Source organism: Quercus robur, chromosome 6, assembly GCF_932294415.1.
Source record: "Quercus robur chromosome 6, dhQueRobu3.1, whole genome shotgun sequence".
Classification (NCBI taxonomy): Eukaryota; Viridiplantae; Streptophyta; class Magnoliopsida; order Fagales; family Fagaceae; genus Quercus; species Quercus robur.
This window is the reverse complement of record NC_065539.1, coordinates 12,226,114-12,242,982: the sequence shown is the minus strand read 5'-3', so window position 1 is coordinate 12,242,982 and position 16,869 is coordinate 12,226,114. Positions and strand designations below refer to the sequence as shown.

The following is a 16,869-nucleotide window of genomic DNA, read 5'->3' as shown; positions in this document are numbered from 1 at the left end:
GGAATATGAAAAGTCTAAAGAGAGAATGTTTTATGAGATTAAAATAATTGGGGGTAGAATAAATAATACTAGTATTTATTTAAGATATAGATGTTGCTACCGTGGATAATTATTTTGAGATGTTACTATAGCAAAATGCAAAAGTATTAACAACGTTGCATTACCGGGTGTGGGGATCTTTTTATGCATTTGGTGCTACAATGAAATGCATAATAGATAATTGAATGTAAATGCTTTAAGTTTCTTTTAAAAAAACAAACAAACAAATTTTAAAACAGTTTCAAATAACAAATATAAATAATTTAATCTAGAATATCTAATATATTGTATCAACTATACTTTATTAAAAAATAATCGCATCATTTTAAGAATAGTTTGGAGGTTGGAACTAACATTTACAAGTCTCATCTCATCTACTATTTTTATTTTTCACTTAACTAAAAATAACAAATCATCATATTTTTCCAAAAATCGAGCAGCTCTGCGCCTAATTCAGGTTTATAGCTTGAGCTAATAGTCATAAGATTATATTGCAGCTAAGAACTTCCTTTACTATCAACGATATTTAATAAAAAGTGTCACTACGATTAAAACTATGTGCCATGTGCTTATTAATATCAACGGTATACAAATGATTTTTAATTCACCAAACTTGTTGAGTTTTACAAGCTCTCTTTGATTTTCCAGGCCCTATATTGTATAAATTTATATCCAATATATACAAAGCAGAAGGTAAAAGAAGAATAATCTAAACTAACATTAACGCGCCAAGATCTGCATCATTTAGAAATTCAGACTGTGATGATAAAATCCTGCAGCTGTACCCACCCATAGGCACAACGATCCCGTATCCCTTGAACAGTTGATGCAGCCAACTGGACCATCGGCCGAATTTTGGCCAACTCTCTCTCAAGCGGTAGTCTAGTGCTACCCTCCATCTGCAAGGCCAAATAGCAATAAAAATTACTTGACGCATAAATTAATAATAGTGAAATTATAAAAATGGAGTGCAAAAGGAAATAACCTTTTCTATGCAGCGTACAGTGTCTAACAAATGGCAGAAATACGCCAGCTGCTTGTACAAATCTGCTTCAGTGTACTAGTGAAGGTATATTTTACACCCAAAAATACAGTAGAAATTAGTAATGGTTGTCTAATCATTAGATAGGAAAAAATAAAAATAAATAAAAGAGAGGAGATTATTGCTAGAGCATTTTTTGTTATTGCCCAGAGCAACTTCAGGCATGCAATGTTTTACACTGTCGTGGCCATAACAAAATATGCCCTTAACATTGTTCACTATGTTTGTGATGGATAGATACCTTTCTAATGAGACGTCCATTACAGCGAGGATAGTTTGGACAAACTGTTCCTTTCTCAGAATCACCAACCAGCTGGAGGTTGAGACTGCGTGTGGTGTATTTGCAAGTTTCATCATCACACTAAAAAAGAAAAAAATTAACCTATAATAAGAGCTCATTAGCAATAATAAAAATTATCACTACTTCATAGTCCAATGTTTTCCGTAGTAATCTGCAAGCAGTAGCTTACTGTCATTACGCCCTTGTAGTACTTTGACACAAACCCCTCTGCTTGCCTTTTGACCTGGCAGTTGAGCATATTTTCAGTAAATATTCCACAAGGGTATCCAAATTCCAAAACTCAAGCATGGGCTCTCAAGCAGTGTAAATATTGGACAAAAATAAATTTATACAATCTAATGTGTATAGATAAATGTTTAGACCATACACACTCCAAGGTTAAACTAAAATCAGGCAATCTAGAGTTTCAAAGCAAGTGCACAAGATATGAGGTTCTCATTAATTTTTAGTTCAAGATTCTACAGTTAACGTAAATACCTGGTTGGCAATCAGTGGAGGAGATATTCTACCCACTGTGCCTTCTTCTGGGCATTTGGGACAGCGCAACCTTTGCCAAAAATTGCAGGGGGGGTCCTCTACTTGTGGCTTTGCTGGCTTATCACTGATTGACATACAAATGGAACTGAAGACAGCTGGACAGTCAAAAGTACCAGAGCAACTGGGACATGACAAGATCAAAGGCTCACAACCCCGATATCTGCAAGTCAATTAAATTAAATTCACCATAAGCATACATTCAATAGTTTCATTTTCAGAAGTTCTGCTCGGTTTTGATTCATAACCTAGAAATTAGTAAACATCATGAAAGGTCAGGGAGACAGCAGACAACTTTAAATAATGAAAATGGAAATATTCAAAATTAGGGGGGAAGAGAGAGAGAGGAGGAGAAGAAGAAGAAATAAGGATGAACCAGAATGGGGTAAAACTAATGCATGTTCTCTAATGATGTATTACATCTGCAATATTCAAGAATAATTCCCAACTTAATGTGATGGACATGGTAACAAGCACGATCTTGAACAAAATATAAGCATTAAAATAAGTAGTTCAACAAATTGAGAATAATGACACGACACACCTCTCCTCATCATCTACGGCGAATAAGAGTGAGCTGGAAGGATCATTGTTGACAGCTTCACTTGATTTGTTTTGAAACTAGAAGAAAGCATAGTTCACATGTCAGGAATGCAATGAAGAGAAAATAAAACATATCTGGCCACCAGATGTCAAGCTGAATGGTTTACCTTAGATGAGTCCAGCCCTAAGCAGTCAGCCAAGCGTTCTGGGCTTGTACCTTGAATTGAAGCACAAAGCCGTGATACCACAGGATGAATCTGCAAGGGGAAACCAAGCCTTCAATCAAACCTTAGAATGGAAGTGAAAAATGACCATAATTGTTTGACATGGGAATCTGCCAAAGAAAACAAAACCTGCTGTGATAAGTAGTAATCAATGTCAATCATCCATTTCCCATCTTCTCTTTTCAGTTCATCAGGATGTCTAGCACGCTGAGCAATCCCTGTTGAACTACCTGAACCAGTCCCCTGTCCACACAGAAGGAGAAATTATAGAAAAATGACATCTAAAACGCAAGAGCAGTATTTTCTCAGAGGTCAGCTACTGCTCATTCAACAACAAAAAACACAAATCAATGCATCTCAAACCTGCTCACAGCATATTATATAAGGGACTGTATCACCAACACTGCAGCCTGCAGTGTAACCACTTTGCTTCAACCGTTGTGCCACCTAGATAGGTGGAATGCATTAAATAAAAAGATAAGAAAATTTCAATTAATTGTGGAATGTGGGACTGAACTCACTTGAACATGTGGTTGGTTTTTGGCATCTGGGTAGGCTTCAGGGGGTTTAGTCAATGTCTTTGTGATGATGTATTTCTCAAGTGACACTTGTCCATTTCTCATATCTTCTTGTACCTGTTTAACATAAACTATATGATCAATTTAAGAATGACAATGGTTTTAAAGCATGAAGACACTGGTCAGTTCAACCCAATGATCATCTCAACGTGAAATTAGAGGGTATTTCCATCTTCCAAAGAAGTTGAGTTAATGATAACTTCACTTGTGTAAGATCCCTTAAAAACTTTGGGCACCTCGGCCACAATCAAACCCACATCAGCCAAAATGCCAAAGGAAGAGATAAGTTCAAAAAAAAAATGTCATATCAAAGTTCTTCTATTCCAAATACAATCAATGATTGACATGTCACAATGTTACTGGGATGAGCCTGTCCAATTAAAGAATTTAAATTGGTTCGTCAACAATTTGTGGCAGTCTTAAGATTTGGGTTCAATGGTAGTCAAATGACATAATCTAGGCTTCGGCTCAAGTATCATAGAAGTGCAATCATTGACTCTACATTCCACCTCTCCCAAGAAGTTCACCAGAAAAAAATAGTCATTGCAATGGGAGAATAAAAATGACTATACCTTCATTAGAGAGTTATGTATTGATTCAACAACATCCTCACATGACCTGGGAGCGTAAGATCCAAAACATGTAACAAAACAGATAAGTAAACCAGATATTATCTTGGATTGCTAGCTCAGAACAATTTAAAAAATAATGATCATAATTTCATTTTACCCTCCCGACAAAATTTGACTTAGGCAAAAATCCCCCAATTCCTTTGATAGTAAGCTCCAGTCACGACGAACCATATCAAGACCCTTGCGTTCAATAACCTGCACCAACAATATAAACCCATTGCCGCATTTTCCTAAATGGAACAACTAAAACCCAAAGGGCATTGTTTTATAACCTCGTATGGAGACCCATCCTTAAGCTGCTGCACTTTGACAGCTGCATATTTCTTTTTCTTGAGAAGAAGCATTCTCTTGTACAAACCATCAAGATCAATTTCTAAACACCTATACTTCTTGTTAACCTAGAGAGAAAGAGACAGAGAAAACACACCTTAATAGAACACAAGACAAAAACAGACAGGAAAATAAATGAAAATAATTCTCTTATATTCAGTTTCTAATTCTCTATCCAAGTCATTTGGAGAGCGAACATTTCCCAAAGAAATATTTAAATTGTAGGTCTCCTATCCTGCTCCAACATGTTTATAGCACAGGATAGCAAAAGGGTAATTATATTGAATCTAGTATCATCAAGAATATATCAAGTGGGCCACAAGTATAAGTTTTTAACCATAAGATACTAAGCTAATATCCTACTGGTTCCAGGTTCAAAAATAAAGTTTCACCTCTTGGATGACTTTCTCTGCAATTGCTTTTGCTTTTGGAATATCATCAAGCCCACTGTAAATCATAATGGAATCTGTATCACCATATATTACCTGACAGATACAAAGCAAAACATCTTTTAAGAGCTATGTTTAACATTTAATTGATAAAAAGCAGATCTGAACATTAGAGGACAACAGTCAACTTCTAAATTTCAATACAAGAAATGACCTCCAAGTTCAAATTATTCTGAACAAGATCAACTGTACTCTGCAGAATCTCCCTTCCCTGCACAACAATTATTTGAGTTGCTCAATACTTAATAGAAGCACTAAATATAGAAAATAAAATCTCTGTTTAATTGAGAGAAGTTGCAATTTATGTATTTGCTACAAGTATCTCTCTTACTTGTAGTGTTATAAGCTCCGCCAGTGGCTTCGCATAAAATCGTGAATTGGAAAACCCCAGGCACCCATACATACTGCCGAACATAGTTGACCAAATAAAGTGAAAAAGAATGAATGAAAGAGTCAAGTCTTGAAGGTATTAATGGGAGAATTAGAACATGAAAGGTGCAACAAAAAAATACAAACCTGTTTGCAGTGAGCTTTAATGCTTGTTGCAGAATGTCTAGTTGCTGGACTTTGAGACCAGATTCAGTTCTCATCAATTGCTTCACCCTTTTCCTCCTTCCTACCAGATATTTCAGCAACTACAAAAACGCAAATGAGATAAACAATCTGCACCTACTATTTTAGATGATAAAAGGAAGCAAAGTACAGTACACTTCCACTCCATACTATATCAAAGTCCAATGCCACTACTAACAGTGAGCTTGGTTACAGTGTAACTGTTAATGAACCAGAATAAAGTCCCATTGTTTTATTCAACTGTTTACACACGCAAATTCTTATAAACAAGCATTATGATAATTATTTAAGAATGTATCTTTAGAAAAGGATAAATCCATACTTGAAATCCAGAAAAAATCATATCTATCCACAATATTCAAAAGGATTTTTTTTCCACAATATCAATGACTGCATTTGGTACAGCAGGACATAAGTTCTAAAAAAGGGTCCCAAATACTCTTTACTTACCCTCCTGTTCACAGCATCAGAAGTTCAAAAATCCATTCTAATATTCTAGATACTCCAAATTCATTCTAATATAATACAAACCTCAAATGATGGTAAAACAGGTTCCTTCGCTCCTTAAATCAGGTTGGTCACATACTAATCACATTATATTGTTCCAACAATGCATATTGAGCCTCTCAAAATAAGCCGAATAGCATTTTTTCTAGTCCCATTAAGAGCATTTGCACCAACTCGTGCAAAAATTTCTGTATATTTTAGTATAAGAACTTACTTTTTCTATTTTACATACTCACTTTTCAAAACACCCCATATCAGATTATCTATTTTATATTAAATTTCATTAAAATATCAATTTTTCTTGATTTTTAAAGTTGTTTCTTTTTCTTCACGCATAACAACCACCATCCACTCACTTCCTTCGTCCTCAAGATACGTAAAGAAAAAATAAAAAACTAAATGCAAAATGAATAATATAAATGTAAATTTACACAATTATATACTAACTAATGTGGGTCATTTTTAGGCAAAACTGTTCAAATTTTACACCTTTTTCTATTATACACCTATGGGCTACTTTTTTGTTGTCCCAGGGAAACTATTTGCACTGATGGTACACTACTCCTTCGCAAGTGAGGGGAATTGTCTTCAATGTGGGACTGCAAAAAGTATCCCAGGGAATACGCAAATAGTTTCCCTAGTACAACAAAAAAGTAGCCCACAACACCCATTGATGTGAGTGCTCTAAATCTTAGAGAGTACATGAAGAAATGCGAAAGAACAAATCAAAAGAGAAACAAGTCACTAGATGTGGTTGTAAGTACCATCATATGCAGAAATTGGGAAATTCAGTTTAAAATCATATTGACATCCAAATCATGATAGCACGAAACCACATCTAGTGAGTGAATCATCATATCACAAAGTTCAACTATGCTGAGAAAATAATAAACAGACTGATGATTCATTGTGTCTGATGTGATTGTACCTCAGGTAGCACTCCTGTCGTTTTACTAGATGGTAAGCGGGGAACTAATCCATCCAAAGATCTCTCAACTGTTGTGAAGCAGATATTGTATTCCTATTAAATAAGTGAAAGATAACAAAATAACACAGATCAGAAACAATTTTCATCACTTAGAGAGAGAGAGAGAGAGAGAGAGAGAAGATATTATAGCAGACAAGTGGAAGGCATAAAGTGGGGGAATGGATGCAAACCTGAATGATAGAAGGGTAAAGACTATTGAAATCCAGAAGTAATATATACTTGTCATATAAACCCTTCTTTGGCTCCAAGACCAAGCCACCTGCATAGGCTGGACCTTTTTTGCCTTTTCCATGATCACTATGGGGGACATCATTATCAATATTTGCATCATCCACTTCCAATTCATCAAAATTTCCATCCTCAACACCATGGTTAATTCTTCGTTTTGTTAATTTTGTCTCCTTCATAGGATATGACATCTTGTCCGGGACAATATATTTCTTTGCATGAAATGCATGCAATAAAAGATATTCTACTCTCTGTGCTCTAGCACCCTGAAAAAAGTACAATTGAGATGTAAAGAAAATGTCATTGGTCAGATTGTGCAAGGAAACACATTGTGAGGACTCACCTGAAGAGTTTTTCCCCAGAGATTACCACTGATACTAGTCAGCTGACGTGTGAGGGGCAGAACACTCAAGTGAAACATGAGTTCCATAGACAGCCAAGCATCTGTCTCACCGTATTCAATCTGTATGTATTTAAATAAAATAATTAAAAGTTAAAATAGAGAGACCTAATACTATGAGAACCAGCACAAAGGGATCAAAATTTTCCAGTTAGACAAAGCTACTGTAGAACCATTATCTGGATTCCAAGAACTCATCTCACTTAGCTAGGCTAGATCCTCAATTGAACAAGTGGATTGCACACCCACCAAGAGACAAGGCTCTAACATCACTAACAAACATCATGATCTGTCAAAGTCCTATAGTGGTTAAGATGACAAAAAGAACAAGTATTTAAAGTAAAAATTTAGAACCTACGAGTTCCATGAGAGATTCTGAAGTTTGAAGCATTCTAGGAATATCATGTGGAGTGATCTCCTTCCGATCTTTGTTCAGCTGAGTCTTTGCAAGTTGTGTCAAAGAATAACTGACCTGGAAGAATCAAGGTTGCATATATGAAATAATAACCAGCATTACCACATGTTATGATTTCCAAGACAAGCATCATACCTCTTTTAATAGGTCACGGGAACACAAATATGTATCACATAAGAGCCGACCAGCAATGCAAGACATGATTCCTGGACTTGCCCCAGACCCAAACATGTTGCTTCTTTTTACAAGCCTAGGCATCACAGAACGCTTGAGGCGACCTATTTTGGACCACATACTGCTAGGTACTCTGCAAGTCTGTAATTCAAATATGAGCTTTTTTTTCTTTTTTCCTTTTTTGAAAATGGCAGCTCATTATATATGTATCATATGGACATAGCAGCAGAATTTGCATTCTAAAGAAACGCATAAGGGCATCTTTACATGATGGTAAAATTATGATACATGCAAACCAGTGAGCTCTAGCTCAAATGACACTTCCTTGATAATGTTATGGGATGAAGGGTAAGGTTGTGGATTCAAACCCCTTTGGGTGAATGTGTGAATTACCGATCAAAAAATTATGATATATGAAACTTAATATTTCAATGAAACTGCATCTGGCCAGTGGTTGGTTTCGCTGGGCATTCTTGAAGATGCAATTTGACAGTAAATATCATATTCCTTGTTATAAACTACAAAAATGACACAGTCATCATTTCTCCTATACTTATTTGAACACTAATATAAGACATGTATTATGGATATGATTAAATTCTTTTGATTAAAAAAAAACATTGAAAAAAAGTTCCCACCTGAGCTCTGTGGAGAAGTACATCCAGATCAAACCCCGATATATTATGTCCAACCAGAACATCACTATCCAACTTGTATAATTCAATCATCAGCCTATTTAACAAAGCCCTTTCACTGCACAACAGAAAAATGAAAATACCATAACTACAGGAACTAAAATTTAATTTTAGTAGCAAAACACCATACCTTTTAAGAGGACACAGAGAAATTAATTGAAAACACATCATGCAGGTAAAACCTACCTGCTTTCAGAGCTTATAACATTTGATCCAGCCTTGGAGTTTCTATCAGTAGCCTCTTTAGCAAATCCCATTGGAAATATGTCCCCATCAAGCTTGCGGACAACAGTAAAATGGCTAAGCATACCAGGTCTCTTCCATTCTGAGGCCAACATTGGAGTGTCAATCTGTATGGTCAAACAGCACAAGTAGTGGATTATATTATTACATTGCAACAGCTTATTTAAGATAAATTAGAATCAACATACTCAGTAACTTCACAATACTATTAGCAGTTTGAGTATAAGAATAATTGAAACTGAACCTCAACTTCAGTCAAAATTTTGCTGACAATAGAAGAGGAACATGTCAATGGAACTTTATGAACATCAATTATATAGAAATTTCCTCCAAAATTTTGGTCTTTCTGATAGTAAAATTTATTTTTCAAGCTGTAAGTGTAACACTTCATAAAAATTACTCAATAGCCTTAACCAAAAAACCACCAATACTTTTATCCTTTTTCTTTTTTTGTGGATAAGTAAACTCAGGCATCAACGTGTCAACTTTTTCGTACAAAATTTGCACCACTCAACTAAACATAAAATACTGACTACTCCATCACACATAAGTGATTATTATTTGTTTATATTGTGTAAGACTTTTTTTCTTTTTTGAGAAAGAGTTTTAACCTATGACATCCGTTTCTAATGATAGCTCTTTATCATCAGACCAAGACACTAATCAGTTTTTGGTGTAGGCAGGAATTGAACCCCAGATCTCTTATACAACTATCAGAGACTTTTTTTTTGTTGAGACTTTTTTTTTGTTGATATATCGACAGTTGGGGGTGAGAGGACTTCAATATAGATTGAGCCATGAGGTTCTTGGCCATGTGTAAGACCATATTACCAGAAATACAAGTGCAAGAAGTAATTAATTTCATCATCTTTGTGAGCCCAAATTTTGACTCAATTTAGCACATCAACAATAGTACTGCTTACAAACAAAGGCTCTAGAACAAACCTTGGCCTTGTGACAGCAAACAACAGATGCGGAGACAATTTCATTTATGTTCTGCTTTTCATTGATAATAGTTTTCAAATTTATTGCTGTAACAACCACTGGAGGAATCTCCTTTGATGAAGATGACATCTGTATGTCTTTTGGAGAGTCAACAGTCACCTCAAATTTGCACCAGCTCACCTGTGTAAATTATAACCAAGCTGTTACAGCTGAAAATGAGAGCACACACACACACATATGCATGAGAGAGAGAGAGAGATAGACAGACAGACAGACTTCATAAGCATTAACTAAACAACTTAAACGTCAAGTACCACGACTTAGAAATCTCACCCGTTGAGGAGTTGGACAACTGGAAAATTTTGAAACTGATAACCAGGAAGGCCCCTTAATCTTCCTTTTAATAAGAAAAAGCTCCAAAGCACTGCATATGGGGATATAGTCAGTTCACTATTTCATGGATGCATTAATTCTTTAGACCACAACTATTATAAAAATATAATTACAGAAAAATTTTACCAAAAATAATGAATTTTGATGATAATTAAGATAATTCAACATTAGTAGTGAACTTCAAGTTAACTTGTGAACAATAAACAAAAGAAAGAAGATCTGTAATAGAATGGGTTTGCAACAACAAGAAACAACAGAAAGAAACAGAGAACCCAAGGTTTCACCACCTAAGGTTGCATGGAATCACCACCAAGCTATAGAGGAACATCTGTAATCAAATTTTTTATTAAATGTACTATCCAAAACCATTTTTGAAGCCTATTAAATTTTAAATAGGCTTCAAGGATTACATTAAAGCACAATTACATCTGAAGAAATTCTCAATCAAAGTAAAAGCCAAATTCAAAATTTAAAAAGAAATTTGCTTCAAATTTCTAAAATAAAATATGGTATCTCAAAATAACAAACTCTAAAATAATTTTGGTGGTGCTCTGTGTCATTCTCCCCTTGTTAGAGAAAACTCGACATTGAGTTTTGAAATGCTAAAGGATAAAAACTTTGCACTTGACACTTTCACCAACTCTTGAAACACTTATGACAGCACTAAAAAGAAAGAAACCTTCTACTCCACCAACTCATTAAATTCATCTAGAATAATGAAGTCGATGTGTGGAGTTAGTATTGCAAATGTCAGAACCTTATCTTGATCCTCTATTACAATATGCTTGGTTGGGAGAAAGAGGATAGAAAATATTTGTGTTTTCTACCGTGTGTGTTTAGTAGAGAGGATAAAAAAGTGGAAGCATGGCGAGTTAATTACTATTATACCCATATTATTTTTAAAGAGTGTAGGTAATCTTGACATTTTACCTTCCTCAAGTTTTCTCTCCATTTTGGAGAGAACATTTGTGGGCCAGGAGAGAAAACTCCCCCACCCCCATTATCCATTCACCCTATTTTCTCCCCTTACCAAACAAGAGGAAATAGCATTTTCTCTCCTCTTTTCCCTCCTCCATTTTACATCCTCCCTTAAAAAACTCCAACCAAACGCACTGTTAGTATCAGGCCTTTTCACTTCACACGCCACAGAGGAAAGATGAGAAGCAAATGCACCAAACTCATTATTCACAACCTGTGCACCCTATAATTATTGGCTTTCTTGTTTTATTTTCTCCTCATCAAGTAGTGATTCTTCAACAGGCTGTATTAGGTCTGCCACACTTGGTCTAGGTTTTCTTAAGTCTAATCTGTTGGCATTTATATTTCTTTTTCAGCAATAAGTTTTGGTGGTTCTTAATGTTCCTTTATCACCAGAATTTCATTACCAACACTATTGTATTGTCTCCCATATGTGAGATTGTGGTTTCATTGCTGAAGGTCATACTTTGGAAGGAAGGAGCCACTGACTTGATATTTTCAGTCAAGTCTTGGATGACTGTCAGTATGGCTTGATACCAAAGTGGGCTTAAGACTAGAAACTGTCTTTTTCAAATTGTGTGACATGGCCAATAAAAGGCATGTTCCCCTGACTTTGACTGTTTCATTGATTTGAAAAATCGCCCTAATAGAATCAGGAGATGTATTTCTCTTTATGGGATTAAAAAACATATTTCTCTCTAACTTTTTCTTTCATTTCTACTCAATCAGTTAGGCTTATTTTTTATAAATTTAAAGCTCTCAATGCGATACCAGTAATTGTTAGCTCAACCTATGAGTTTCATTATAGCAAACATAACCTTCTTATCACCCAATAAACCTACTTGCTCAAAGAATCGGTCTATCTAATAACCAATCACTGAAGATCAATGGATCTTGACATCCATCAAAAGTAAAATGCTTCTAACATAACCATCATGCACTAAAATAATAAGCATCAAAATCATCTAAGAAGCATACATGAGACACCAGTGTCTGTTTGGGAACAGCTTATCTAGCTTTTTAATTAAGACTTTTTGCTGAAAGTATGCTAAAGTATATTTGTACTTCAAAAAAGTGAGATTTTAAAAAGCTGTACATAAAAACTAAAAGTTAAAAACTGACCTTATAAGCTAAAGCCAAACGGACAGACATGAGGAATCAAATTGCTGATTTGAAAAAAAAAAAAAAAGGTTTGCTGCCTACATCAAAATCCATCTGAGAAGCATACATGAGACACTAGGAATGAGGAACCAGCTCAGCATACTTATATTATACCTGCAATGAGTTCCTAGCAGAGCAGAGAAAGATTCCCCTTTTAAATCCACTGGAAGTGGCGGGTCCTGGAAGAATAAAAGATAAGCATTACTTTGTAAAATACAGCAGTAATCTCCCAAACTCATGACTAATTAGAAAGAAACACAAAATAAATTAAAAAAACCATCTAAAGAAAGAAAGAAAACAATACATAAACCATTGACATATGAAAAAACCAACATGCATGTCAATGTTCTAAACCATATTGCTGATTTGATTCAAAGGTTTTGAGTAATATACCTTGAATGGATAATTGATCTTAAGTACATAATTCTCCCCCATAGGTATGTCAGATCGCTCAAATGCATATTTCCTCTGTAACATGTATACATGACACAAAACAAGCGACAAAGCAGAATGAAGAAAAGGAAAGAAATTTTTTTTTGTAAGACAATTGTTGTATATAAATTTGACAATGCACGTCAGAATGATTCAATTTGCAGACCTTAACCGGTGCCATGCTAAAAGCTGAGACATTGATATCTAACAACTTCTTTGCAATTTCACTCTTTAATCCTGAAGCCAAATGCTACAAATATGAAGGAAAAAAAAAACTTGAATAAATAACGACATCAATGGTAGCGAACAAGGAAAATAAAAAGAAATCATAAAGGACCAAAGAGGAAAACAAATATATATACAATTCTATATTATTTACAAAAATATATCTTACTTGCAGCCTTGTATGGAAAACTGTGGGAGAAACCCGAGATTCTGCCAAATCTTTCTCAAGCTTTATCATCTCTTCACTGTGAAACAAAGAGCCATTTGGAATTGCATAGACACATCTTTGCATGTTCTTAACAACAACACAGCAACTATGGTATGTACTTCCTGCTTTGACCTAAATGGCAGCAAAAGGTATTTACAGTCTAGTTCATTGTTTCATCTATATTTATAAGAGTCATACATTGAAGCAACAAAGCTCATCTATATATATAACGTCCATGATGAAAGATGCTTGAATGAGAAAAAGGCAAAGTAAACCAACAAGCACTAGAAATCTCAAATGATACATATGACAGGCTAAAGTATCAACTTTTCAAGCTTTATTACTAAATAAATACAAAACTAGGAACCAAATGAAAATGTACGATTACATTCCTTCACGTTCTTCAACAAATGAACAGCAGTCTCCATTGACCTTAGAGCTTAATGAAATAACATATGCCAAAATTCAAGCTTACAGAAGAGATCCCAATCTGCAACAATAGCATGATAGAGCAAACACCAAATGGATAGAACATGCTGAGTCAAAAACTAGGAAGTAAAAAAGATAAATATTCCATAAAAAAGTGCAAACATCACTCCAATTTTGAATTGTGCAATACTCAACTTGCACAATTTTCAAATTCTACAAAATGCCATGGGGCCAAAAAAATCAGCAAACTGAAGTATTTAAATATGCATCACTTGCCTTGGAAAAGAACTCATCAATCCTTAGGGATAGTAATCAAGCAAAGACTTTTAACAAAGCTAAGTAACAATAAATACACCCAAAATAAAATATATAAAAAAAACCCCCAAGTCATTGCCTTTGTTTTGCTCACTTTGTTCAACATCAAAAAAGTCACAATCTTCTATCACCATAATTTCATGCAATGCACAATGATATAATTCACATAGAATGCTTTCAATATTATATGACAAAATACCAATATCACCATTGTGTTACCTTCCCAAACAGATATACGACGCCCATATTAGCACCATAAAACTCCTCGTGCGCATCAAGAATGTAGAAAGGCATTGAACCATCTGAGTCCAGATCGAAATCCGTCTTCTCTTCACAGCTTGAACCATTACTGACCTCCTTTGCAACACCACCATCAATGCTCCCATTTCCTCCACTCCTCACTGCCTGCCATCCTGCAGTTGCGCTCAAGGCCGGATTGTTCTCTTCTTTTTTAATCTTTGCATTCAAAGCATAGCCCTTATTTTCTTCCTTCTTCACCACCGTTTCCGCATTCATTTCAACACCATTCTCCATCTTCTCCTCAATTAAACCTTCTTTACTTGAAAATTTATCCAATTCCACAATTGGGTCCTCACATTTCAATCCTCCCCCACCTTCAGATTCCTCAATCAAACCCACCTTCTCATCCTCCTCACGATTTCGCTCCAAATTCAACACAGAATCACCATTGGCAACAACCCCACTTGCCAATTCACTCCTATCTACAAAATCAGCTCCTCCAACATATAAATTCTCGCTCTTAACACCACTAACCGGAGCAAAACTCTTGGAAACCGAAACCGAACCCGAATGCAATTGCAATTGCGGTTGCGGTTGCGACCTTCTACGCCTCTCTCTATCGTTCTCATCCGGTGCAAACTCTGCAATCACATCATCAACAATACTATCACAACCCGAAAACCCTTTCGCCTTCTCATCCTTGCCCTTTTTGAACACTGACGATGTGAACATCGACGAGAGCCTCTGTTTCCCCATCATAGCTGCGGCGGCCGATAAAGAAGCAGAAGAAGCGGAGGGTTTCTTCGGCTGTGGCTCCCTCTTCTCTGTCTTCTTCCGCCTCGGCCTCTCCGGTTCGCCGTCCGACTCACCGGACGATAAAGGGAGGCTGGACTTAGACCAGTCCTCTTCCTCGCCCTCGTCGCCATAGCCGAGGCCGTCGTCGTCGACAATAAAAGCCCTAGCCTCCTCTCGCCGCTTGGCCACGAGTGCATCGTACTCGTCCTCTTCGACGGTGTCGTAAATCGGTTTCTCCAGCTTGATCTGGAACTCTACGCCGGCGCCGGACTCTGATCGGCGGGATCCGCCCTGACGAAGGGCTTTCAGACGCTCTAGAGCCTCGTGGCGCGCCGTCGCCTCTGGGCCTCGGGCCCGACGCCGGGCGGAAGCTGCGGATTGCTCGTCCGCCATTGTCTACTCTGGTTTTGTGAGTGTGAGTGTGTTTCTCTCTTCGAATCTGAGACTGAGAGGCACTTTCTTTTCCTTTTCTCACTCTCTTTCTTTCTGAAATCGTTGGGGCGAAATGGGAAATGGACTTCAATGGGTGTAAAATGGCGGGAAAATTTTGTGGTTTTGGGCGCGAATGTTTCTAATGGGCAATGGATGACTTTTTTCGTTTTTTCTTTTTTTTCTTTTTTTTTCTTGCTTTTGAGCTAAAACAATGGCTGACATTGGGAATTGGACTCACATAGTACCCTCTCAATTTGAGGTCAACCCTACTTTTTCAACTCAAACTTATGGGATTTTTATATGATTTTGTTAACCCTTTTTTGTTTGGAATCAAAATATTTATTAAAAAAAAAAAATCATTTTATGCATTTATTTGTCAATAAAATAGGGTTAAATGTGTAAAATACTTTCAGTAAACCATACCATCTCTTAAATAAAGTTGTAAAATATTTTACTATTACAAATTTAATAAGAACATTTTACCCAAAAAAAAGTTACTTCTTTCACTCCATCTGGTGATTAGGTTTAATGACCTCATGGACTAGGCAGTCTGGTGGTCGGAGTCGCTGCTCTAGCAATCAGTGCTAAGGGCTCAATCACTAGAGTCATCATTCTGACGACCATTATGGCAGTCTGATCACTTGAAACGTTATTCCAACAACTAGTATCAGAGGTCATAACTTAAGTTGTAGTTCCAATTATCTATGACACTGTTCTGGTGATCGGTGTTGCCGATTTGGTCGTCGAATACACCACTTAGGCAGTAGTCATATGAGCTACTATTCCGACAGTTTGGTCACCAAACCTTCGACACTAGCAACTCTAGTAGCTTACTTGAACAATTTTACTTGTTATACTACACCTGAAATTTGTTTCACTAAAAATGTTTACATGTCAAATTTTTTACCTGTAAAATATTTTACTTCAACACAAACGAAGCGTTAATAACAGTAGTGGTTAAGGTGCATTTAATACTTTATCAAATAATTTTTGTTTTTAAATAAAGTCAAACTATACACAAAAAATAAGAAAAAAACACACGCACGCACGCACAATGAAATGTTTGCATATAAGCCAATAAATTATTAATAACAAATGTAATTTTTTTCTAAAAAATGTATTATAACTCATAATTGAACATCTATTAATTCTTAACATGTGCCCTTAGAAACACTAGTTAATAGGACCTGTAAGGACCTGATATACGGCCCAAGCCCAAGATGTATAAGATTTTGGTCAAATGAGCCAAGTACAATAAATTTGTAGAGAGTGGGTCAAAGAACTAGACCCTAATAAGTTGAACAACAGCTAGTATTGAATTGAATGACAATCAAACACAAATAAAAAATTTTGATATCAATGGAGGTTACACTTATATAAATTGATCACAATTTGATACAAAGACAATTTAGGTTGTTACA

At 35.8% G+C, this 16,869-nt stretch overlaps 1 protein-coding gene across 1 annotated transcript; it reads right to left on the bottom strand.

Annotated features, from left to right (window-relative positions):
- Positions 1-582: 582 nt before the first annotated feature.
- Positions 583-15,644, bottom strand: LOC126732785 (DNA polymerase alpha catalytic subunit). Its single transcript, XM_050435803.1, has 31 exons — positions 14,201-15,644; positions 13,199-13,369; positions 12,971-13,054; positions 12,766-12,840; positions 12,487-12,551; positions 10,174-10,264; positions 9,841-10,020; positions 8,839-9,002; positions 8,596-8,710; positions 7,919-8,098; positions 7,727-7,840; positions 7,312-7,431; positions 6,911-7,234; positions 6,681-6,773; positions 5,189-5,307; positions 5,004-5,076; positions 4,827-4,883; positions 4,616-4,708; positions 4,166-4,291; positions 3,991-4,088; positions 3,834-3,879; positions 3,205-3,318; positions 3,047-3,130; positions 2,813-2,926; positions 2,627-2,716; positions 2,461-2,537; positions 1,860-2,079; positions 1,552-1,605; positions 1,323-1,442; positions 1,025-1,099; positions 583-938 (listed from the first exon to the last, which is right to left on the bottom strand). Exons 1-31 carry the CDS (start codon positions 15,407-15,409, stop codon positions 792-794), a joined length of 4,692 nt encoding a protein of 1,563 aa, XP_050291760.1. The 5' UTR covers positions 15,410-15,644; the 3' UTR covers positions 583-791.
- Between the last annotated feature and the right edge of the window lie 1,225 nt (positions 15,645-16,869).